Source organism: Sinohyriopsis cumingii, chromosome 18, assembly GCF_028554795.1.
Source record: "Sinohyriopsis cumingii isolate HCF-2022 chromosome 18, ASM2855479v2, whole genome shotgun sequence".
NCBI classification, from domain to species: domain Eukaryota; kingdom Metazoa; phylum Mollusca; class Bivalvia; order Unionida; family Unionidae; genus Sinohyriopsis; species Sinohyriopsis cumingii.
This window is the reverse complement of record NC_142978.1, coordinates 41,468,411-41,496,350: the sequence shown is the minus strand read 5'-3', so window position 1 is coordinate 41,496,350 and position 27,940 is coordinate 41,468,411. Positions and strand designations below refer to the sequence as shown.

Below are 27,940 nucleotides of genomic sequence, written 5' to 3'. Positions count from 1 at the left end.
AACAAGTTATCTAGTCGACGAGTAAATTTATTGTTGGTGTCCTACCATCATTGGGCAAGAGAGGTTAAACTCCTGTGGAAAATTTGCCTCTATCTAGTAAATGGTACAATTTTAATTAGATGTTATATTTTATTTTTGAAGGTTGATTTTATGTCCTAATTGATGGATTACACAGATATTAGGTTGAATTAATATGAAATCAATGTACAGTGGCTCATTTTAAGAAATTATAATTTTGTTTAACATGATTAAATACGCTGTCTTGAGTTTTAAGAGCTGTTCCAGTAAAACATATATCCCCCCCAGGGACGGCACTTCAAAAAAAATTCTGTAGGAGGTTGTGTTTCAAACTGTCTTGATTCTGACAGTGGAAGTTTGGTTAGGAAAATCATTTCTGTTGTGGGTTGTGTTACCAAAATGAGAAATCGCTGGTGGGGTTGTCAGAAGAAAAAAACGAATATATATTTTAAATCAGCTCTAACCCCCTCCTAGTGGTCTAACGTGAATAAAAACATTGGGTTAGAAAATGATGCCAGTACACGTAATTTGTACGAATTCACATACTTTTAAAGCAGTGATACGTGTTTCGCAAATTACGTCAATGTCGCTGATATAAAACCTGTGCTTTGCGCAGTATGCAATTTTTTATTAAACTTTTAACTTTACAAGTGCAGTTTGCAATGTAATTCGCGCTGCCAGTAGTGGTTTGGTAGCGCTTGATGCGACATCCAGATATCTGGATACTTCGGTTTGACATGAATGGCTGTTAAACTAATTTGATTAGTTCATTGGGCCCTGGAACAGGCATTTTACGGTAGTTTCAAGTTGGCTGAATCACAACAGGGTTTGTCTTCAGACAACGTTTTCAGTTGGCAAATACTGGCTGGTGATAGCTATGATGACAATGAATTTCATGTATATCGGTCTGTTGGACAGTGGGAAAATGTCACTGGAAATGCCAGTGTGATTTTGAGCCCAGAAGTGATGTTGAGTGCGAGTCCGATGTACAAGTTGTATGGACAATATGACATTTATATTTATTCAAGATACCCATGTCCACAGGGCTTCGTTACAAAGAAAATTTGGAGTGTCCATACTTGAATCAATGGATGGGGGTTCTAACCTGTTTGATGCCCAAAAAATTTATTGGGGATGCAGAAAATCACTTAGGCGAGTGTCCTCTGTACACATTTAATAGGTGGGCAGCAAAATTTAAAGACTTGCCAGTCCAGCTTCAGCCACCTGCTTAGTGGGAAAATGTGTTGATCAATTAGCTGTGCTGATATTTACAATGACAGAATTTAGTGGCTGAAAGCCCCCCTCCCATGTACATGTCACCAATATAAGAGTACATTTTAGGAACATGCTGCAATAGCTGGGTGGCAAGATCAAAGGCTTTGCCTGGCAGCTGGGTGGGAAAATCTGATATTTACAGTGCTTGAATTCAGAGGCAGAAAGACCCAGAGATGTACATGTGGTCATTTATAACAGAACATCAAATAAACAACTTTAGCTTAAATTATTATGTTCATTTCCGAGTGTAGTGGAATAAGCAGTGCTCGTGACCTCGGAATCACGACATGTTGAGACTTAGACTTGAATGAGTATTTTGGGGTTCAATGGCAAACTGATAAAGATTGTAACGAGATTCAGGAGTGTTAAAGTTGCTAGAACTGATAGTTTGGATGGGACAGTAGTCAACTATAAGAAAGTGTGTGCTGTCTAGCTTAGTGCTTTGAATAAGACCTTTTTGGATTGACAAAATTCAGACTCGCTCTGATGGACAAACAAGAGCTATGTCATTGTTATAAAGAATGTAGAATTAAACTCAATGGCAACCAGTAGTTCTTATAATTTGCATAGTTTTCTGGGAGGGGACTGCAACTTTTGCTGGTGGGAGTCCTGGATTCCTGGTTTTAAAATCCAAGCAAGACCTCTGGAAAACTTTTCTTTTTGGAACAGAGATATCCAAGAGAGAATACCCGTGGGGCCATACCTGTGAGATGTTGAAAATTGTACAACCATAGGGATCAGTAACTTGTTCAAGTTAGTTATGTGTATGTGTTTCAGACAGCAGGCAGTGAAAGAAGTTCTCAGTACAGAATACTATTCATACACAGAGGAGGAGGATCATATTAAATTCAGAAACAACAGATTAATTCTCATAGGGAACATCAGAGAATCCCCATACAACATAATTATGTGTGTATAGATCTCTAGTTGGCAGAACCACTATGGCAACAAAAGAATAAAGAGACAAATTCATAACATCTAGATGTATTACCAAATGAAGTACGTGCTGTCTTGTGCAAAAATTAAATTACATTAAGCATAAGAGACTGACTGATCCATGTAAACTCAAAGCAAGATGGATAAAATTCCTGTTTGTGTTCGGTTCCTCCTATGTATATTTTGATCATGGTGATATTTTCTACAGACCTTTTGGCACTTAGTTCCAAGCCATCATTTGGTATCTGTATTAAAATTGGATTACTGTTATCTAGTACACTACATTTTGAAGCAGTGTCACTAACTAATGATGAAATTGATGAAAAAATACTTGATGTCATTCTGATATATGGATTCTTTACTACACTACTGATTTGTTCATCCTGATTCTTTCTTGCCATCTCCTTTAGTTTTACTGGTACCAGTACTTTTTAATAAAATTGTAATTTCTTTTTTCTTGCAATCTAAATATTTGTTATCATGTATTATGTCCAAAGGTATTATGTGTTTAGTTTTGTTGTAAAATCTAAAACTATTAATTAGCAAGGGACTAAAGTAAAAAAGTGGGTCAACTTCATGTGTGCAGAAATTATTGCCATATTACATTGTTGTTAGAAACAACAGAATAGTTGTACAAGATGTATTTTGCAAAGCTGTAGAACCAGCACTCATATTGTCACCACATATAACACTTAAATAATAATATCATTATTTCTGCATATTCCTATCAGTATTTTCCCAGTGGTATTAATTTTCTGATCTGATGTTGTTCGTTTCTTGTGCAATTTTTACACATCAAGAATTCTCACAGTATCATTAAAAAACGATGTAATCTGTACCAAATTGAGTTGTTTGAGAAGAAATTCATTTTTTTAAACCCAAAAATCACTGAAGCTATGAGTTCTGGCATTAAAGTCTCACATTAAATAACATTTGAAGTAGCCACGATAGTAATTTAGGATGCAACTGTACTAATTTCATCTTTGGTATATTCAGATCTTGAATGTGATGGAGGAACATGGCTCCAAAATAAATACATCAATTTTTGAACATGTTCATTGACTATGAATCAAGCATCCAAGTCCAACTGAATTGTTAGAATTTTTTAAATTCTTTTGGCAACATCCTAATTAGCTGTCAAATATGGAGTAAGCCTATGGTCTTTCTGCCATCCCAACCAAGACCCCAGCACAACCACGTGACCATGCTCAATGAGATCACAGTAATATAATTGCTATACAACTAGAGATGACATCTCTTTGAGTATTTTGACTTAAGTATAGCCTTAACAGAGTGGAACAGTAAGAAAGAGTGACAGATATTTAAGTGTTAGGGAGATATTTAACACTGGGTATTCCTCCCACCACCACTTCCTCATTGGAGATCACACACACACAAAACTTAGAGTAAATCCTGAAATCCTGGCAGCATCCCTGAAGGGGAGATAACTTGACTATTTTATTTGATTTTATTGGTCTTTGGTTATCCCATAGTATTTCTGTTACTTGATCATTATCTTACAGTGTGTCCAGTCAGCATGGTCAGAAAAGGCTTACAACCATTGAGAGTTGTTGACGGACTCGCATTACTACAGATATAAAAGAATGAGAACCATACTATAAATCAATGAAGATAAAATAGAGTAAATATGGGTTTGACTGTCCCTGATTGGTTGATAATGAAAGTAAGATTTCAGTAAGCATAATCTTTTGAGAACTTGTCCTACTTGTAACTGAAAAAGGTGAGGGACATTGTTTTATTAACATAATTTCCATTCCTTTACAGACCTGAGTTTGGAAGACTTGTTACTGAAATCAACAGCTGACTCTTTGGTGTAGTATTGAAAGCACACATTTCAAATTTGTGTAGGTCCAGAAAATGGTGCAGCTGTTATGGTTTTCTTTTCACAAAAGCTGTTGTCATAGATGTGTCTATACTGATACAAATTTGATCATGAACACTCAAAATTTTAAGTTAATGAATTTTAATATCATGGTGTTCGTACAGGTTTACAGTGGGAACTGAATTAGTACAGCAAGTCCTGAATTCTTGAGTTTTGTGTAGAAACTTGGAATCCAAGCAGAATACATCAAGAAATATAGAGGTTTTCAATCTTGGATTTAGTCTCCCCATTGCCTTTCACAAACATTTAGTATAGTAGGAGGAAAAGTAAGTGAGAAATTTAGATACATATTATAAACAAGGCAAACAGTATGATGGGGGGACAAGATCATAAGAACAGGCTGGAATGAAGAAGTAGAATAAAAACAATAATGAGTAGAAGTGTGCCTCATTTTGATGTGTGCAATATTATTTTCTAAGCTTCAGTAAGAAATTACATCAAAGGGAAGACAATAAAGGGTGTACAGTTAACTAAACCAATGTGAATTTAGCTACTTAAAAGATGTATCAAATCAATTTTAACCTTCTGGTAATATCTGTTCTGGTCTGTTTCTGTCCGTTCTGGTGATTATGTCCACTGAATCAGTATGGTTGGAAAAACATGTGGCAGATTATGATTACCGGTATACACTGTACTTCTGCCTGAGAGATGTGAATAATTTGATTTCTTGGTTTGTTGACTCTGTTTGTTGCTCAGTTCAAATGCATCATTGAAAAACAGAGATGCATTCTCATACTTTGTTACAAATATTTATTACAGATGCGTATCTCCAGATATCGGTGAATATAGCTTGAGTAAGTTACAACAGTTCTAGTTAGAATAATGGACATTGTTAGAGAAACTTTAAGTGAGCTAAAATGTAAACTTTTTGGCAGTGCGTGATGAAGGATTGCTTAAGACTTCTCCATCTCATATGCTCACCATGAAAAATCCATTTGTACAAACTGATGAGGACTTTTTGTTAACTGTCAGAAAGGCATAATTGACAATATTCAAAGGTCTACAAAAATTACTAGTCAAAATTTATAAACTCATACAGCTGTAGCAAAAATGATGGACTAGTATCTTTGCTGCTGTTGCTACAGTTGATTAGCTGGTTGATTTAGTTAGTTTTTTGTAGGGGGGGTAACAATATATTTGTTGCATGGAAGAAACCCGAAAGACCACCAACCCAAATTGGTTGATCTGTGACAAAAACTCACTCTGTGAGATGTGCAGGTGATGTAAAAGCAAGCACCTTATTACACTTGGGAACGTGGAGGCTCTGTTGATTTGATGTTAATCTCCAACAGCCAAAGTCATTTAGACATGAGATCTTGGGTTTCGGTAGATCATTATGGCCATTACACCATTTTCAGATGAAGAGAATCTATATGGCAGCCAGTTTTACTGCTGAAGAAAATCGAAGACTTTTGATACACCAAACACCAATTATGTAGAACCACTGACCTTCCACAAGTAACTGGCAACATTCTCATTTACACATTGGAGCAAGTAATTACATAACAAGCATCTTGTACCACTCAGCCATGGAAGCCCCTCAGATCTGTATCACAAGACAAGCATCTTATACCACTCTGCCATGAAAACCCCTCAGGCTAACGGCATAAGTCTCATATGAAAGACCAGAAGTGGGAGATAGAACCTGTGACAACTGGATTGAAAGTGCAGCATATTACTGCTAGGCCATCAGTGATGATGATGATGCTGTTGACAATACAGTTAACTGCAATGACATTGATTTTACGAGCACTCTAGGAAAAATGATTCCTTGACTTTCATCCATTTTTTAAAATCTAATTAATGATATAAAAATGTTTGACTTGCTATGTTTCTTTTTTTTTTAACTTTAAATTAGTCTTGCAACAAGCATAAAAATAAGACCTCGGTAAGTGAAATATATGTTCTTACAAGAAATGATATTGTGTAAAAGTAGGCAGAAATAATGCAACATCACTTCCACAGACATTAATGTTTTTTTTTCTGACAAATTGTGTATTATAAGTTTACCAAAACATTTATTGAAAAAAAATAATAACAAGGAATCTTAGCATCTGACCACACATTTTAAGCAATACAAGATTTAACTATTATTCTGATCAAAAGCAGCTTGTCTGAGAACAAAGAAAAATAGCGAAACAGAGTGATCACTTTAGTAAACACACAGCTTAGTAAGGATACAAATTAATTATTTCTGTATTAGAATAGAAATCCCTATTATAAAATCTGTATTCATGGACGTTAAGGAACTGATCAGTAACATGTACAAATAATAAACCACCATGAAAATTTGTGATTTCACAGAATGAGAGACATACATGGCTGAAAACAAGCAAAAGGACAAAAGATTGATTATAGTGAATGAATACAAATAAAAATATGCAATAGATTATATGATCTACAGTCAAACCCACTTATCTCGACCTCGGTTATCTCGACAACCCGCTTATGTCGAGCGTTTTGGTCCGGTCCCGAAAAAATTCTTCTTTGTTATGCTATTTTTTACCCGCTTATCTCGACCTTGTTAAGTCGATAACCCGGTTATGTCGGGCATAAGTTTCGGTCCGAAGTAACATGTGGACCCGCTTAATTCGACGAAATGCAACTTTTTAACGTCAATCTCACAGAAATTGTACAAGAAATAGTCAGCAAAAGCGATCGATTTTCAGGCACAATTTTGGTCCGTTACGGCAGTAGTCACATGTTTATTTCATATTCTTTCTATTTTTGGTTCGTAAGAGTAGCTTAATCGATTAGTTTATCAAGAATATATCATGTTCACTACATAAAATATTCAAGGATTCACAAAGACAAGAGTGTGTACAAATTACAATGTAACAGAAAAGAAAATAAGAATCGGCACACTTGAAAGAATCAAAAGTCAGTTTCCAGGGTCGGTTGGCTTTGCAATAAAATAACCTTTGTATTTGATATCCTGCCGGTAAGTTCAAAGAATTAGTTTACTGCTCGCTACCGGATGTGTTTATTCACCACCCGCGCATCTATTTATTTGCCATCTGGAATCATAATTGATACAAACTCGCATTGATGCCTGCGGGGTAAGTAGTCTACTCAACATTAACTTGCTTTAATAAATACTCTTTGTAACCCATGCTAGCGAAAGGAGTGTCATTTGCACTCACAGTCAATGTACATGTACATGTATTTTCAAAAACATTTATTGATCTTTATCTGCGAGATACTGTCATATATTAACCTGGATATAATACAATCTTGGTTATTTTGCACCTAACAACGCGTTATGCGTGAATGGCGGGTGCCTGAAAGCAATCGGTGGATGTTTCTCTCTCACTCTCTCGTTTGTGATTTTCTTTGATCCATTTTTCAATCTGATAACATATTCAAACCTCTGAGTACAACCAAACATGATTTGTTTTTCAATATTCACATCAATTATAAAAATGCGTCGTGTGTTATCTGACATAAGTGATGCACACTACAGTAATGGATGCATACGCCACATGTGATATAAGGAGTTCATAGATATATTTTTTCTTTAATAAATTACTTATGATGATAAAAAAGGAATAAATGATAACAACGCCAGGTTAGTTCATTTCATTTTATTATCAATTAAGCGTTTTGTTTATTTTATTGTAACATGCAGTGGGAGGGGATTCCAGTAAACACCAGCAAGAGACAGGAGTAATGCTCAAGGACATATTTAAAATTACCGGTTTTTATGAACCCGGATATCTCGGGACCCGGTTATGTCGACGATTTTTTTACACCCCCGACGTAATCGAGATAACCGGGTTTGACTGTATAAGAATTCAGTAGATTACCTCCAGCCAGGTGTCATTTAAATCACTTCTGTCCCCAACCTAATATTAAAATCACTTCTACTGCCCACTGACCAATAGCCTGAAATTATGTTAAAAAAGTATGTTTCTGTAGGGGGCATTGTTTTTCAATTAAAACATATCTGATGGTGGATCTTAATTTTTTTAAATTGCTTCTGTTGTAGATTGGTTGAGTTTGAAAGTGCCTTCCCCGGGGGGGGGGGGTATATGTTTTACTGGAACAGCTCTAATGACAATCATATCTGTATTGACATTCCTTAATAAAAGGCTTTCTCATTTTTAACATGGGTCATTTTTGTGGCTTCCATGAACAGTGTTGTAAAGAGGGAGTACTGTTAAGGAATAAATTGTATTAATAAAAAATAGAAAAGTACTAGCATTTTAACTGCAGTGTCAAAAATATATTTTTATATTAATCAGGGAAGGTAATTGTTCAGGATATTTATTTCCCTTTGAATAATAACAAGTATATATGACAATCTGTACTTGTACTTCTCTTTTAGGAACTACAGTTTGTGCTACAAATCTGTTCAAAAACTTGCCCGTCAGACGACAGTTTTACAATACCTCCAAAAAGAAAAAAGAAGAATTGAAGAAAGTAGAAGATTTATTGATGTCATTTGGGGCCATTTGTCCAAATATTCGTTTGTATTTTCGCCATGACAAGGATATTGTCTGGCAGAAAACTGTGATGGCAGACACCAAGACTGTGTTGCAGAGTATTCTGGGAAGGAATGTAGTTGAACAGATGGAACATCTTAAGACTCCCGTTGATTCTGAGGTTAGCTAAAGCTCATTTCATTTAACATAACTCATACACACCTTGAAATGGGTAGTGTTACAAGTGAAATGAAAAGTTAATGCAGAACACAAAGGAAATGTACAATGTTTCATATTATTCCAAATGAGTGAAAAGAAAGAAAAAAGATAAATGGAACAGATATACAAAAAGTCAAATTCAAAGTATATTCTGAATTTTTTATGAAAACTGACAATATGAAATGCAGACTTGAATGGAATGCAGATGAAATGTAAATAAAATGAATTACAAATACATATCAGAGAAATTCATATTTGATAAACTTACCCATTTCAGCTTATATCATGTGATATCACCTTTTGGTCAAATACAGCTCAGCACTCAAAGTTTCAACTAAAATAGTTGCATGCAGCTAGACATTTAGAATTAACAGTTGAAAATTATCAGCTGGTCAGTCACGACTATCAGGATCATGTTTCTAGGAAATAATATCATCACATTTTGGTTTCAAGTACATGTATGTACCATTTTTTACACTAAAAAATACAAACATGCAGTAGATGCAATTTGAGTGACAGTCTTTTTTTATTACGATACTGCCATTCCTTCATTAGGTCACCTTCTTTACATGTGAGTCGTACAGTCTATAAGTGACCGTCATAATACATGACTCACACAGTCAAACTCAGCTTATTATGGGGGTCATGAGGACATGGAAACAAATAAAATTTACTTGGGGATAAAATTGCTGTCAGTTGAACTACCATCAACAAAGGTACGGCTAACTTGGCTTTTTTAATACAAATTATCATTAAAATAATTTGAAGGTTGAGACCCTTTGTCTGTGAATTTGTGTTTATAACTGTAGTCTGAATTTTAATGGACACAAACATGAATATACCAAACATTTGTCGTGCATTCAGCCATCAAATACTGATATACATCATGCTTTTTGCACAGTGTGCTACAAATTTTAGCATTGGGCATGGTGGCAGGGATGATGTGAAGAAGCACATTGGTAGCAAAAAGCACATAGAGGTTGGAAAACTACATAAGGACAACTTTTTTGAGTCTTAGAATTTTTGAGATTGAAAGATTAGCAAATATCGTAATTAGCTTGAGTTCAGTTTTCTGTGCATGCACCTACACCACTCATCGTTCACCATTCGACGTTTCATCTTTGGATTAATACCATTTTGTAATTAAGCTACACTGCAGTTAAAATGTTTTCACCTCCAAGGAAAAAGATATGTATTCAACAAAAAGTGAAGTATAGATTGGAGTACACCAAAATTTGGCCTTGCATTCAGCCATCAAACATCGATGTACATTATGCTTTTTGCACAGTTTTACAGTTGGGAATGTGTCATACATGTACCATGTAGTACTATTATTATATAGTACGTGTATGACAGATAAATTGTAAGCAACAATACGAGCCCCTGTGGGCATGTGGAAGAATGATGTGATAAAGCACACTGCTATAGCGCCCCCGACAGATTTCAGTTTTGGAGTACTTTAAACCACCTACTCAAGTCCTGAATGCTACTAAGGCTGAAGCATTGTTTGTGAGTTTTCTTGTTGAACATAACCTGTCTTTCTCAGTTGGAGATTAGCAGCATTGACAGGGAAAGATTATTTCCTATTGTGAGAAAAACAAGAGAAACTTTCGTGCCTCCTAAGGTGCTGAAAATTTGCAACAAGTTTAGTCACCAAAATTAACCAGCAGGCAAGAAGCCTGAACTGTTTTGAAAACAAATTTATCATTGCCTGATTGAGGAAGTCCAAGTTCATATTGAGGAAGTTCAAGACTGCCACAGCATCATGTTGTAACAAATAGTGTGAAGTTTGTGTATATCAGTAAATTTGGCTGCAAATATAGTAGTTTATGTTTCATTTTTATTTTGGGATTTTCATATAATGCAGAACTGACCATTGAAGTGGATGGAGTTAGTCATGATATAATTTTTCACCATTTGTATTCAAAATTCACTCATTTTTATCCCACTTTTCACTAATTGTGAGTCTGGAGGGTTGGCAGCTCTGCATCCCACATATTACATTACAAACTTGATAAAATCTAAAAGCATGTAACCGGATTGGTTAAATTCGGTTATGACTGAACACCAGGATGTTGGACCTTGGTATTAGATAAATCCTAATGACAGTAAAAATACCAGAATTGATTGGAAAACAGATTAATAATGTTTTACAGAGGATTAAAACACTGCAAAAATCCCCTGTGACAATTTGACCTAATCAAATAGAACTAGTTGAAAATAACATGAATAGACCAACAACTGAACATACTCATTGCTTGAACAGATAGTTATAATTTAGTTCTGACTCTAGGACTATCCGAACTGGATTTTTGTACCTAAATGTTTTAATGACAGCCGTTAAATCTTCATAAAATCAAACTATTGCATTTTCAGATTAATACAGTCAGAGAATTTTTTTAACTTTTAGTTACTTTTTGTAGGAGAGCGATTATCAGGGGAGCACATGAAGCAGTAAGCCAGATTAATATAGTCTTGCCATTTCATATTTAGGGGATGGTTAGGATAATATGTGATACAAATATCAGACTTCCAATGGAAAATACTAGAAGAGCCATCATGAGAGGAGATATGGTAAAAGATTTTACCTAAATGAAGATAATATCAGAGAAATATATCCATATTTGAGAATAAAATGTATGCCGCAAAATAGATATCCATCTTTCCCTTGAAAATATATCAGTTGTGACCTAATTAACTGTATATCATTGATATAAGTTGTGAACTAGTTAACTGTACATCATCCATATAAGTTGTGACCTACTTAACTGTACATTATGGTATACAGTGTGACCTACTACTGTACATTATTGTTAGGTACATTTATGGCTATGGTATTTAAGGCTACATGACTACAGCCCATGGTAAAGGAATTGGTGCCAAAATAAACAGTTTTACATTTTGGAATTATGTGTGTGTATGGTTTTTTTTGTTGTTCTTTAAGTAGTTTCACTGTGTATAACTTGAAAGTTTAGCACCCTCAAAATGATGAAAGAGTTTGAAATCTCAACTCGCATATTTAACAAATTTACTTGCATTTTCAAGTGTATACAATGAATTTTAACTAGACATTGCATCCCAGTTAACAAGTTGATAATCAGTCTTCTGATATCAGGGTAAATGTTCCTGTCTCCAGTTTTTAGCTGTACTGGCTTTTGAACTATATCAGGCCACATGAGTCTCCTGTTTTTATACCTTACCATGACAGTTTTGGGGATTGTATTGTTAACTTTGTCTTTTCATCACACTATTAGTACGTTTTGTGCCTTTATACCCTATCATGAAAATTTTGGGGAATGTATTGTTAACTTTGTCTTTTCATCACACTATTAGTACGTTTTGTGCCTTTATATCCCACCATGACAGTTTTGGGGAATGTAGTGTTAACTTTATCTTTTCATCACACTATTAGTACTTTTTGTGCCTTTATACCCTACCATGTCAGTTTTGGGGAATGTAGTGTTAACTATGTTTATTCATCTCATTATTAGTAAGTTATGTGTTTAGGTTAGCTTCGGTCAGTGTGGTGGGGCATACATGTTATTTTAATACATTTTTAGTTTTTATGTCCACTGGCTGCATCAGAAAATTGTAGTGAGACTTTGCATAAAGATCAAAGAAGACATGATTTTGTTTAAAAAGTAGCAACTCAGTCATTGAATGGCAGATTCATTTAAAAAGTAGCAACTCAGTCATTGAATGGCAGATTCATTTAAAAAGTTGAAACTTGGTCATTGAATGGCAGATTTTGTTTAACAAGTAGCAAGTCAGTCATTGAATGACAGATTCATTTAAAAAGTAGCAACTCGGTCATTGAATGGCAGATTTTGTTTAAAAAGTAGCAAGTCAGTCATTGAATGACAGATTCATTTAAAAAGTAGCAACTCGGTCATTGAATGGCAGATTTTGTTTAACAAGTAGCATCTCAGTCATTGAATGGCAGATTTGTTTAACAAGTAGCAAGTCAGTCATTGAATGGCCGATTTGTTTAACAAGTAGCATCTCAGTCATTGAATGGCAGATTTGTTTAACAAGTAGCAAGTCAGTCATTGAATGGCAGATTTGTTTAAAAAGTAGCAAGTCAGTCATTGAATGGCAGATTTGTTTAACAAGCAGCAAGTCAGTCATTGAATGGCAGATTTGTTTAACAAGTAGCAAGTCAGTCATTGAATGGCAGATTTGTTTAACAAGTAGCAAGTCAGTCATTGAATGGCAGATTCACTTAAAAAGTAGCAACTCGGTCATTTAATGGCAGATTTGTTTAACAAGTAGCATCTCAGTCATTGAATGGCAGATTTGTTTAACAAGTAGCAAGTCAGTCATTGAATGGCAGATTTGTTTAACAAGTAGCAAGTCAGTCATTGAATGGCAGATTTGTTTAACAAGTAGCAAGTCAGTCATTGAATGGCAGATTTGTTTAACAAGTAGCAAGTCAGTCATTGAATGGCAGATTTGTTTAACAAGTAGCAAGTCAGTCATTGAATGGCAGATTTGTTTAAAAAGTAGCAGGTCAGTCATTGAATGGCAGATTTATTTAACAAGTAGCATCTCAGTCATTGAATGGCAGATTTGTTTAACAAATAGCATCTCAGAGCCATTGACAATGAGAGGCATTAAGTTTTTATCATGAAAACGATCGGTATGTATTTATTTGTTCCTGTGTCTATGCATGTATGTCTGTGCTCTAACAACTAAGTGCTTGATTTTCTACTGTGAATCAAAATTACAGTGTTGACAGCAAAATAAATGAACTGAAGTCATAAAATTCCTTCTGCATGCATCCATAAGGTTTATATTGGTTTTTGCATGATTACACCTGAGCATTTCTTTTTCTTGACAGATAATTTTGAGTGCTTTTCTACCCAAACCAAACTCAGATGTCCAGATAACCAGTCGTTCAACCAATGATAGAGGATTCATCTTTGTAAACAGAAGACCAGTACAACTAAAAGAGGTGGAAAAGGTATGGACATGTAAGAAATATAAGTAATAACTAGTAATGATCCATTTACAGAACTAGAAATATCCCTAGCTTGACAGCATTGTACAAGCTGAACATATTCCTGGGCAACAGTGTTTTGTTGATTTGGCAGAATTTCAAATAAAATCTAATGGAAATATTTTGATTTTTGTGCATTTGTTATGAAAATCTGTTAATATCAAGCAAGTAGAAAATTGTCAGATTTCTTCAACCCTGATGCGATAATATATGTTGAGGAATGAGATAAGGCAGTAGTCAAACCTTGTTATATTTGGGGTCTATTAGTCTTTGGCTAGTTTTAATTTTTGGGTCTAATGGACTTAGGCCGGTTTTATTTTTGTGTTCTATGTTGTCTTTGGCCAGAAGGGTTCATGTTTTGACATTTTATCTCTCCATCCATTGTCCATCTATTAGCACAAGTTTGTTATCACAGTTCCTCCTAAACTACTTTACAGTGTAGTTGGATATAACTGAAAACCATTGCCATCTTGAAATTCTTGTAATCACTACTTCTCCTCGTGTCAACATGAGTTTTTCGCTAAAACATATATAATGTTGTCTGGTTTGAAAATGTCTATATTTAGAACAAAGATCCACTAAGATGTCTATTTTTGGACAAACGTCCAACCATATGTCTATTCTTGGGACAAAGTTCACTCATATGCATATTCTTGAGACAGATCCACTCATATGTCTATTTTTGGAACGAAGGTCCACTCAGATGTTTATTTTTGGGATAAAGATCCACTCAAAGGTCTATTTTTGGAACAAAGATCCACTCAAAGGTCTATTTTTGGAACAAAGATCCACTCAAATGTCTATTTTTGGAACAAAGGTCCACTCAAATGTCTATTTTTGGAACAAATGTCCACTCAAATGTCTATTTTTGGAGCAAAGGTTCACTCATATGTCTATTCTTGGGACAAAGTTCCACTTAGGTGTATATTTCTTAAACAAAGGTGCACTCATATGTCTATTCTTGGGACAAAGTTCCACTCAAATGTCTGTACTTGGAAAAATGATCCACTGAAATGTCTGTACTGGGAACCGAAGTCCACTCAAATAGTGACATCAGTAATTATCTCAATTTTAGGGTCATACTATTCTACTTCCAGCAAATCCATGCCTTGGGACCATAGTGAATTTACAGTAAAGTGTAGTCTTATTCAAAATGGCAGAAACACAAAACACAGGTTTTCAGGATTAAATGTTCAAAGGGCACTTTAAATAAAAAAGACATTTAACAAAGGGAAACATAAATATATAAAGTGTATTTCTTCAAAATCAGCTTCAGAAAGGTCAGCTGCTACTACATGAGGCCAATTACCTATATTACAGAAAGGTAACATCAAAGGTTGAACCAAATGTCATTTCTTGCTTAAACTGGTTGTCTGTCATTACTTTCACACAGTGTGAATCATTGTAGCTTCTTTTTGTCCTAAAGCTGATTCAGAATCATACATCGACCTATTTATTACAAGTCTCAAATTGTATTTCTAGTTCTGCATATTACTTGAATGTAAAAAGAAACTTCTCTATCTTGTGTTATAAAACAGTTATTAAGTAATTCTATAGGACAACAGTTGCTGCAGGTGCTATGAGCATTATTGCCACTTCTGTAACAGCATCTGCCTCTACCATTACTAAAATTGTTATTGTTGTTGTTGTTGTTGTATACTTAATTGTCTTGGCATTGTTGTTATGCTTTATTAACTCATTATGATATCAGACTTCTCACTGAAGGAAGAACTTTCTTCTCTCAATTTCGGAGACATAGGATCACCTCTGATATAATAAATTTTGACCAAATTTTATAGTTAGTTGCATTCCAGGAAATAGCTTGATAATATACTAGCATCAGTTTTAATGCCATAGGTCTTTCTGGTTGGTTTATATATTTTCAAGGTCATAAGTTTTGTTGGTTGGTAGATATAGTTTCAAGGTCACATGTCTTGTTGGTTGGTTGATTTAGATTTACGGCCATAGGTCTTGTTGGTTGTAGGGGTGAAACGATTTATCGATATATCAGTGCATTGATGCTTTTGCTGAAATGATACACATATCGATAAAAAAGACAGAGAATCAATACAAAACAATACTTACCAAATGTATGTTATTTTAGTTTTCAGCAATCATGAATAATTATTATTAGTTGCCTTGTTATTCTGTAAAATTATAATCCATCTGTAACAGCGTTTTCAGTCATAGGCACTCATGTTTATTAGTAAAAACGAGAAAGATTATTTGAGAATACCCACTCGCTGTCTGCAAGTTAACAAAGTGTCATGGTTCATAATCTGATCCCCCCCCATTTCATGCTAATTATCTTAACCCAGAAGTATGTTCAGCATATACTATACATTCCAAACATGTTCCACATGTATAATGAAGTACTTTACTCATCATTTAATAATCACTTTCATGCGAAGTTCTACTTTGAATCGTATCTTGACCCCTTTGGTCGATTTGAAAACTATGCTACCGTTGTGTTGCATGTTGAAATATGTTACATTGAATTCTTGTTTGTTATTATTGCTTGTTTTGCTTTAGGTTAAACAATAACCACTAATCAGAAATCAATATAGCTTATTCTCTGCATGACAAACAGGAAGTCTTGGCAAAGCAACATCGAGACTTCTCAGGAAAGTCATTACATATTGTCAAGTACTTAAGTGAAGATGCTGCCAGGGTGTGCTATTGCACAAATGGTGCAAAATTTGTACAAACGCCTGGAGAACAGTGAAATGCGAAACTACTTCAAACACACTTATACAGCATTATGGAACAGACAAGAAATTTGGCGTAGTAATCAGTAAACTACTGATCTAATAAAGAAAGTTTATATTAGTTAAAAATCCTATTTTGGAGCAGATGTATGCAAAAGATAATATCTGTGATCTCTGGAAAATTTTACATAACAGTCACAAAGATCAGTTTCCCAACATATTCAAGCTGACAAAGCTAGCCATGTGTATGTCCCTTAAGAAAGAAGCACAGAACAATATTGATACAAAGAAAAGGAGCAGAGTATGCTCAGAATTAATTAACAGATTAATGCTTATACAACTAGAGGTGACATCTGTCAAAGATATTGATTTCATTAGAGCTGTAAGGAAGTGGAGCAGGAAGAAAGAAAGACATATTGAAGTTTAGATATTGACCTATGACCATTTATTCCTTCCTTCCTCTTTTCTTTGATAAGGTGGGGGGGGTCTCCCTTAAGATAAAATCCTGTCATCATCATCTCTACTTAAATTGTACATCGGAAATAGATTTGGAATTTCTCTTTTTTGTGCAGAGATATTTAACCAGTGAATGAAGGTGTTGATGGAATAGATGAAATTAGCATGGAGTGAGCAGTGGGGCAGATTTCAAACTGCTCAAGTTTATCACCTTGTGTAAGTTAAAAGAAAATTGTAGAATAGGACTTGGTGTAGTCAGTAGTTTTTCTTCTTCACTCTCAAATACAAGTACCTGTGGCTGCAGTAATCTTTTGCATCTGCAGGAAATAAAATTTGATAGATTTTGTTTTGTATTCAACCTTATTCCCAATGCTTGAATTTGTTCTAGATGAGATTTTCTTTGCACGAGGAAATTGCTTTATTTCTTCTGTTTTGAAGATAACATCATAATGTCTTCAAATTGTAACTGAAACACAAAATTGGTAATGTTTTCAAATCATTCATGTTGTACAAAACAAAGGGAGTTAAATGGATCCACCATTAAATGGCCAAAACATTGGATAAAACTCACTGCAACCAACAGGTAGTCTGTTTGAAAGTATTGTTGATATCTTCTCATCAATGAGAATTGCATAGAAATATATGATAACTATATGTCTGTCTCTAGTATGCATACTGGAAATAAACCAAGAATGTCAACATACATGAAAGATCATCACCTACCTTCCAAAAACGGAAAGACCATCAAGTTCATATGTGTATCAATAGGTATCATATCGCAGGCTGTGTATCGTGAATCATAACTATATGTGGCACAGATGTATAATTTCACCCATGGTTGGTTGATATAGTTTCAAGGTCATTGGTCTTGTTGGTTGGGTGATTCAGTTTCAAGGTCATAGGTCTTGTTGGTTGATATAATTTCAAGGTCATAGGTCTTGTTGGCTAATATAATTTCAAGGTCATAGGTCTTGTTGGTTGATATAATTTCAAGGTCATAGGTCTTGTTGGTTGGTATAATTTCAAGGTCACAGGTCTTGTTGGTTGGTTGTTACAGTTTTAAGGCCATAGATCTCATTGGTTGGTTGATTGGCCTTTAACAGCACTTTCAGTATGTTATTATGCATATCTTGTCATAGAAATGGATGTTATGTGTCTTTCTCAAAACCATGGCTCTTGGATTACAAGTCTGACATTAAACCAAATGAGAACATCTTGGTTCAAGTTTTTAGTTATGGTGGCTTATAGTCATGAGAAACAAATATAAATGGATTTTTATCAACACATTTTGGGGATATAGCTTAAGAATCCCATCAGTGATTTCAATTCAGTAACATGGGCCTTTGTCTGAACAATAATAATTATAAATTTAACCAAATGTAGCATTTGGGTATATTTGACATTTCTGAGACAATTAAGTGTGTCAACAAAAGACTGTTGGTTCAACAACACAATACAGGCTGCCACAGGCACATAACACCTTCAGCAATGGATTTAATTTGAATTTCTACTAAAGTTTATTCAGAACTTTGAATTCTGTAATTCTGTGATTATTTTGGGATTTAATTTGCAATACCATAAGTTCTTTGTGTTTCATTTTCACTTTGTATTCCAGGGAAATAAATTATATGTTGAATTTTAAAATGCTTGTTGCTTTTCACTCTTTTATGTTGCTTATTTAAGAGCATAAACTTGTAACATTTTCAGACATATTCAAGTATTGGACATGTATACTGTTAAATAATAAATTATTTAAAATTTATCTTCCATATTTATTTCCATGGCAACATACAGTTAACAACAGCTGCACTCCATTGTTGTCAAAAATATAGAGCTCATTACATCAGTCTATGTAATTTTTATCAAGTTAGAAAAAAAACCTATGTGAATTATATTTTCCTGAATTCAGTAGCATTTAGATCACCAATTTTAGGGACTCTGCCTGCAATCTTGAAGAAATCAGGTTTAAAATGGCTGTGAAGACTGTAACTTGAACATTTAAGAAAATATTTCTTTTACCATGTTTGGTACATTGGAGTTTCTCACAAACATCAGAGATTGTTTAAGTACTAATAAAAAAGACAGAAGAAAGAGACTTACTGTGCATTCAGATAAATTATTTTCAGCTAGTAGCATGTCAGTTCTTTTTTGAGGGTCTCTTTTCTTGTAGTGAAGAGAACTTTTGGCAGTTATTTTTGCGGCAGTTAAGAATGTTTTAGTGGCCATTTCATTGTCAAATGAAAACATTTAGTGCCTGAATCAACAAGATTTAATTGGTATGCATAAAGTACCATATGTACACGCTTATAAGTTTAGACCAAATGCAAACAACATAGACCCTGATTTGCCATTGCATATTGCACCTGCAGATCAGGGTCTATGTTGTGTGTTCTACTGATTACTCCTAACAAACTGAATAGACCCAGATCTTCCAGCTTATGATGTGATGGCAGATCAGGAATTTTAGTTTTCATTTGGACTTATAAGCAAGTATAACCAATAAATGTAATAGTGATACAATAAAACCTGTCTTGAATGACTACTGTTATGTGAGACCATCTGTCTTGAGAGACCAGATTCTCAATGCACAGATTTATTGATTATATAGTGTTATAACCTGTTATGAGAGACTACCTGTCTTGAGAGACCATACTTTTTTGGCAGAAGGGGTGGTCTTTCAAGACAGGTTCTACAATATCACACTCATATTGAATGTGATGAATCCTATAAACATTTTTAAATATTTGCAATGAAAACACTAAAATTTGAAATGTGACTGGGTGGGACATCATGCTACATGTCTGCGGCATGATGCCCCAGTGCTAGACATCACTTTAAACTGCCACACTGCAGGCATCATAGTGATATGTCATGAAAATTGTTAAAGCTACATTAAAAATCTAAATCACACACACACACACATACACACACTCCTTTCGACCTGTCATTGTGTCTGTCAGATGCTCTTTCTATTTGATGCAAATAAATTCTCAATATCTGGTAATTGAAGATATTAGTTCGTGGATTTATTTATCTATTTTCAGTGTGTACATCCGTATTACGTGGGTTGTCATGGATTTATTTATCTATTTTCAGTGTGTACGTCAGTATTACATGGGTTGTCATGGATTTATTTATCTATTTTCAGTGTGTATGTCAGTATTAAATGGGTTGTCATGGATTTATTTATCTCTTTTCAGTGTGTATGTCAGTATTACATGGGTTGTCCATAGCTGCCAACCCTCAAGAATTTGCCATGAATTTCACTTTTTCAGTTATTCCCAGATTCACGCTGCAAGCCAAAAATTCATGAATTCTCCAATTCTCAGTTATTTTAAATTTTTAATAAAATAACCAATTTCCCGTTAAGTGCTAGTCATGATATTCGCAGTTGCTGAAACGGTCCGGTACTGCTGGTTGGGATATTAGTAGATCTACAGCCGATTAGTATAGTTGGCCCAGTAGCAAGCATTTTAGCCTATTTTAAACTATATGTATAAGAGTAGTTTTACAAATGCTTTTGAAAGAAAGTGGGGCCTAACCGGAATTTTGCTCCGCACATGCGTCACCAACACTGATTTGAGTTTCTGTTCAGCATCGCATGTAAGATCTTGAAAATGTTTTTGCCAACAAGGAAATACATCGGTATTAAATGGGTTGTCATGGATTTATTTATCTATTTTCAGTGTGTACGTCAGTATTACATGGGTTGTCATGCCTGTGACAGCCTCAGATATCCAATATTCTTCCTGTCAATCACAGTACCATCCAACGAATTGGATGTCAACCTGGATCCCAACAAAATCAGTGTGCTGCTTCATCAACAGGTACAAAAGTTGATCACACTTTTTGTTTCATGTACATATACAGTGTTACGTGTTTAGGCTGTAATAAAGAGTAACAAGAAAAGAATGAAGATAACAAGCTTTGTAAAAATTTAACAAATTTATTCCCCTAGAAAAACAAGGTAAAAATGGAAAAAAGAACTTACGGTTTTTAGAATCAAATCCAAAAATAATCCAAGAATTAAAAATTAGAAGTCCTAGTAATAAAATGTTCAAATGAATTTGAGTCCTGATGAAAATCCAAAATGGAAGGTGATGGCATGTACTATAACCAGTATAGTACTGATGTGTCTACAGTTCCTTGTTGTGCCACAGAAAATAATCCAGTGTTTGAATTCCAAATAAAATTTCAATAAATCTCTCTGTCCAAGAATTCCATATGAGCACTTAAAAATTCTCCAGGGAAAAGATTTAAACTCTTGGAATCCAAATAATTTGAAGAAAAATCAAAATGTAACTCAAACTGTTCACAACAAAACAAACAACTTGACATCAAGTGTTTAAACACCCAACTGAGAATTATTTCTCAAACATTGGTATTAAACCTAACTACTGTGCAATTCCGGTAAAACCAGAATTTCGAAATAAAGGCTATTACATGTAATAAAAAAAAATGTCACGTACACCTAGTACAGCGTTGATTCCACCCTAAAATCACACAGTAAGAATGAATAATAAAAAAAGTTGTTTACTCAAACTGTTACTAATTTTGATTCAAGGTCAGGAACTAGGTCAGCATTAAGATACAAAGTTCATTTTTAGGTGTTGACAACTGAACAGTCAGGTCAAACTACTTTCTGGAAAATGTCAAATTCCAGTAAACAAAAATTACATTACTATAGCATGTAATGAATTGTAAAAAATTTGAAACTAACAATCAAACAATTAAATTCAATCAAATATAAATTAAATCAAATATCCATAACAACAGTAAAATTGTTTATTGTGTTCTCAGATATGTTTCCTGTTAGAACATTTGTTTTTAGTGTCCCTGATTAAATTTCTAATTACAATTTATTCCATAGGTTTTTGTTACAAGATTACTTTGTTACTGTGTTTAATTGGTTATAGTGCTTGATTTATGGGGTCCACTTAAAAAAATAGCTCAATTATAACCTTACCTGACACACTGAAACCAGATCAACAATGGTTGTAGTTTATATAACATTATCTAACCTGAAGTTACTTTTTGAGTGGATTTCTTTTTGTTATGTATTTTTTGTTGTTGGATTTTATGACATCTCTATTAGGCACAGCAGAAGACATCAAAGGTTTCTTTTTAAAAGTAGTTAGTAGCACATGGACACCATAACTGAGATGACTTATCAGAAATAACCAGACTGAGATAGAAAAGGTAAGGTTAGCAAATCAGATGTCTCTGTCGCCTACCTCTCAAATAGATGGACCTGTGTGTGACTGTATGACATGTGGTTGAAGAACCCATTTGTTACCCTGTCAGTGACCACTGGATCCAGAGGACACAGGTTTCCACATAAGTCTCATAAAGGTGAAAGCTATATCAAAGCCAATCAATTTTTAAGCTGCCATCTTCAGAACAAGATTGTGCTCATTGTGTCAGACAACTCGGCAGTGATATGTACACTCTCAAACAGGGTGGTACCAAATCATCCTAACTCTACTTTCTTATCTGGGCATTCCGCAACATTGACATCCAGATCGGACATATTCCAGGCATATTCAGTGTCATGGCCAATTCTCAGTCAAGGATGGGACAGATTTTTGTATCTGTCAATCTTCCATCAGATTTGCCAGATATAAGGGCATCTGATGATTGATCTTTTTATAACCAGGTTGAACTACAAACTGTTGTCTTTTGATTGGATCCCTAGGTTTGGTCTGTCAACATTCTTTCTTTCAGGTGGGAGGGTCCATGGCCCATTGCCTACCCTATATGATCTAAGCTCCTATGATTATACAAAAAAATGAGAGGCCTGAATTGCAAAAAATATTGTGCATGTGTCTGCTGAGACAAATCCTGGATCAGTGATCTTCTCGATCATGCAGTCGATTTACCCAAGAAGATCCCAGCCTGGCCCGTCTTCTCAAACAGACCCATGTGTTCCATCCTTACCTGGACCATCTTCTCTGTCTTGCTTTGATCCTGTCTGGAGAACCATGCAATAATTCAACCTTTATGTTGTGGAAAGAATTGCATGAGCTGGAAGGCCCTCCACTTTTAAGGGTTTGTGTAGGGAAGTGGCATGTTTTCAAGGATAAAAGTCCAAAACATTGTCCCTTTGAGTGCTTCTGTCCCACAGATAGCCAGCTTTTTTCTTTTTCTGCTCAGAGAGAAAAAGTTTTCTCCGATTAAGGGCACATTCTGTCATCTTGGTCATAACAAAGACCTTCTCCGACTTGTTATCTAACTTTCATAGGCCAAACTCACTTGCATTGTTTTCCGAAATGGAATCTTTCCTGGGTTCTGACTTGGATGAATTCAGGCCAATCCAAGCCTTTAGCGAGGCCCTCACTGAAGCGTCTTTCGTACAAAACTTGTTTCCTGATAGTGTCTCCTTGGCATGCAGAGTCAGTGAATTACACACTCTCTTTTCACCCAGCCTACCTTTTGTTTTGATCAGATGGCTCGGCGGTCCTTATGATACAACCTGATTTCATTACCAGGAATTGGTGCCATTGATGGTCAGTCAAAAAGTCATATGACCTCTCTTTGTTATTGACACAACCCAAGGAGTTTTCAAACAGGACCCAGTACATTTGCTCAGACTGAAGCAGACAGACAGTTTGTGGAGCTCCAAGATGCCTTTTTCTTCCCATTAAACCTTGGACAGAGGACTTAAACCCCTCAAGCCTTTTCATCATGGTTAAAGTTTATAATATGCATGGCATACTCTGACAGATCATAAAAACAGAGTAGCCTTATGAAGATCTCTGCTCTTGAGAAAGGACCAATCTCTGAGATCCTTAATTTGATGGTCATATCTCTATCAAAGATGTAATTGAGGCCATCAGTTGATATGCACAGTCAGCCGTCTCGAGTTTTATCTAAGAGGCTTGGCTTCACAGCTATGAACTCTGGATCTGGTAGTACCAGTCATAGCTGCACTAGTGGATCCCAGATCCATTTGACTTCAGCTCAACCTCCAGATGGGCACCCTGCACTGCTTTCACTGGACTATCCTTGAAATGTTATGTGGTAAGAAGATCTCATTATTTCTTCTTCCCAGTTGTGCTGCTCACAAGTTAGGTGGGTGGGTTAGCCTTCATATAGAGAATCCACTCTGCTTTCCTCAAGGGTTAACTGAGGTATGTGTTGGATTCTCAGCATCCTCTCCTTCTTTTACCTATTCTCCTTATGTTAATGTAATTGATATTTGAAGGAGAAAGCAGATTTTTCAATAAACTATGTTTCACCTTGAATATTTAATCAATAACATTACTTTAATATCCTCACATCCACCCTGCAATGTGAATATCTCATTACTCGAGGTTGCGCTCAGCTTAAACTAGCACCTTCTATAAATGGCTTGGGGAGGTAATGAGAAAGAGTTTTTGCCCATTTCTATAAAATATGGACAGGAAAGACTTGTTTTCATTTTTGGGACAGCTGGATTTGGGAGGTAGTAGTGCTTATTTTTATATCATTAATGTGATCAGGCAAGTATTCTAGAAGAAAGATAATTTACTGAAAAGTTTGCTTTTTTTATTGTTATAAAGTTTCATGTGCATATTTCAGTGTGCTATATGCCTCTTTTGGGGGTTTATATGGGTTGGTATTATATTTGTATTGTTGGTTGATATGGTTGATACTGTAGTTATGTGGGGCCCCGAGTGGTCTAAAGCGCTCTCCATTACGGATCACTGCCATCTCACCTCTGTCTGTGTGGGTTCGAGTCTAGGATTCGGCCAATGTGGGTATGTGAGAAAGCTTGCCAGTAGCTTCTCATGAGTCGGTGGTTCTTCCTGGGGTTTTCCCGGGTTCTTCCTCCACCATTAATACTGACCGCCATGCATAGCCTATTGTGTGCTGAAAAATGGCGTTAAACCCCACAACAACAACAACAACAACTGTAGTTATGTTGTTGTTTGATATTTTTATTACTGTGGTTATGTTGTTGGTGGATATGGTTGATATTGTAGTCATGTTGGTTGATTTGGTTGATACTATAGTTATTTAGTTGGTTGATATGGTTGGTACTGTAATTATGTTATTGGTTGATATGGTTCATACTGTAGTTATATTAGTTGATATGGCTGATACTATGGTATGATGGTGGATACTGTAATATTGTTGGTTATAATCGAGACCGTAGTTGTTAATTTATATGGTGGATACTATAGTTCTGTAGTTGGTTGATATGGTTGGTACTGTGGTTATGTTGTTGCTGATTAAGGAGAAGGATTGGTTTTAAAAATTGTAATCACACATAGAAATTGTAACACAAACAACATTTTGATTGTATATTTATATTTCTTTTACTTTTTTAATTTGTTTTCTAATCCAGACAGATTTAAAATTAACAATCAGTATTCATTAATGACATTGTAATAAATTAAATATTCTATTTTAAATTGTTTAATAATTGAGAGAAAGGAAAGAAAATTCATCTGTCATGTAAAACGTTTGCTATTATCTCTATTAGTCCTTGCTGTATTGCCAGAGTTGACCATTTGTAGTATAACACTTTACAACAATCATTCATCTTTTGGAGGGATTATCTAATTAAGCAAGCATTTTATAGAAGTATTTATAGATTTATTTATTGTTGATGTTATTTGTTGTTGTCATTGTTGTTGCTTCTTAGTCCATACTATACTTTATTTGAGAACATCAGTTATAGCAAGATAAGAAAGTAGGACAAATCAGCTACTGAATTATACTCATTAATAAGTTATTTCCAGCTGCAAAAAACTCAGTTCTGCCTTCACATAATGCAGATCTGGGTTTCATACAGGTTGATTGTAATCAGCGGTACAAGCAACATAGAGCCTGATCTGCCACCGCATTATGCAAAGCAAATCACTATGTTTGTTGCAGTTGGGTTTGACTTAGAAGCAAGTCTGTATAGGTAATTTGTATATGTATTTTATAGGTAATTTGTACATGTATTGTATAGGTAATTTGTACATGAATTTTATAGGTAATTTGTATATGTATTTTATAGGTAATTTGTACATGTATTGTATAGGTAGTTTGTACATGAATTTTATAGGTAATTTGTGCATGTATTTTATAGGTAATTTGTACATGTATTTTATAGGTAATTTGTTCATGTATTTTATAGGTAATTTGTACATGTATTTTATAGGTAATTTGTACATATATTTTATATTGTTATTTTCCATGACAGAATGAAGTACTTTCACACATCAGACAGATGCTAAAGGACTTCTATGGGCCACTGAAGGAAGATATGCCTTCGTCATCAATGAGCAGTATAAATGATGGAGGAAAAAATGACAGTGTGAAACCATTCACTGCTAACAAAAATGGATGTCACAATTTAGAAAGTCGACCCTGCATCACTGTATCTCAAGATATTTTGAATGAAACTTGTAGGAATATATCATCAAATACAAAAAGTAAACAAAAAGACATTAGTGATTTACAAGATAGCTTTGATTATAATTTGATTTTTCAGTCCGATTCATCACAAAACAAAAATGTAGCCAATGAATGCTCAGGGTTTGAGAATGAGGTGAGAGGTGGACACATAAAAAATAATAGTACTGAAAATTCTCCACTCGTACTGAGGAGAGATGATGTGGATCAATGTCAATCACAAGTTGATAAAGGATGCTTCAGTTTACTTGAGACTGAAAATGGTCTACTAACAGATATATTGCATGAAGAAATTGGAGATAACATTTTGAACACTGGTTTGAAATCAGGTGATGGTAACTGTAAGAATCAGGGTAATAATAGTTTCATGGGAAAACAGGGAGATGATTTACTGATTCTTACTAGGGGTAAACTTTCAGATGAGAATCGAGAAAGAATGTCCAATCTACATGAAAATGGAAACAGTACAGACAAAACAGAAGTTGCCACAAACGATCTGAATTCTTGTTCATCAAAGAATGTTTGTCATTCCAACAGCAGCATTGCAAAACCAGGCACATTGTCAGGTAACAATGCTGAAGTGAATCTGATATCAGTGAAAGAAAAAGAGATGGATAAGATTACAGTGAAAATAAGCCCATTAACAGCAGACTGGAGTAGAGGGCATGGCATCATACATACAGCTGTTGATCCTGTGAAACTATTGGTACCAACTGGAGGTCAAAATTATCAAACATTGGGACAGACAACATTGGGTCAGGACCGTGTTACAGCTGAACAAGCAGCGGGAGAGCAAGGTTCTGGGACACTTGGACAGGCAGCTGGAGTGCATGGCAATGGGGCATTAGGACTGGCATCAGGAAAAAGGGCACTGTTGTCACCAGAGGGATCGCAGATTGCTGGATCATCTGCCAAAAAGAGAATTCTCAGTGTACAGGTACACAGAAGTTGCCAGTATAGTTAGGCGCAAACCGTTTGCTAAGCTTAAATGTGCCAGTGCACATGGTCTTTAGAATTCATAATACACAGGGATTTTTATCTTTCTCTGAGAACAAATTTTATTCTGCTTTTAGTTTGTAAGATGCAATCTTTCGGTATACCCCTTGAAATTTTATCAGTGATGCAAACAAATGTCCCATACAATGGTGTTTAAAGCACACTTTATGGAATCAAGTAATGACACTTTTATCAGAATAAGTGGTCATCTGGTCCCATAGTTCTAAAACTGAGTCTGGCCCCATAGTCAAAAAACTGTCAGAATCTGGTCCCATAGTCATGAAACTGTCCAAATCTGGCCAATAGTCATGAAACTGTCTGAATCTGGCCATTAGTCATGAAACTGTCTGAATCTGGCCAATAGTCATGAAACTGTCTGAATATGGTCCCATAGTCATGAAACTGTCTGAATCTGGCCATTAGTCTTGAAACTGTATGAATCTGGCCAATAGTCATGAAACTCTCTGAATATGGTCCCATAGTCATGAAACTGTCTGAATCTGGCCATTAGTCATGAAACTGTCTGAATCTGGCCAATAGTCATGAAACTCTCTGAATCTGGCCATTAGTCATGAAACTGTCTGAATCTGGCCAATAGTCATGAAACTGTCTGAATCTG

The 27,940-nt window shown here is 35.1% G+C and overlaps 1 protein-coding gene across 1 annotated transcript in view; it reads left to right on the top strand.

Annotated features, from left to right (window-relative positions):
- LOC149776479 (PMS1 protein homolog 1-like) overlaps nt 1-27,940 on the top strand; it is a 79,859-nt gene that overhangs the window by 10,635 nt on the left and 41,284 nt on the right. The window contains exons 4-7 of the mRNA XM_089940909.1: nt 8,460-8,737; nt 13,616-13,738; nt 20,625-20,765; nt 26,114-27,262. Of these exons, the coding sequence (XP_089797035.1) occupies nt 8,460-8,737; nt 13,616-13,738; nt 20,625-20,765; nt 26,114-27,262 (1,691 nt within the window). The remainder of the gene's footprint in view (nt 1-8,459; nt 8,738-13,615; nt 13,739-20,624; nt 20,766-26,113; nt 27,263-27,940) is intronic.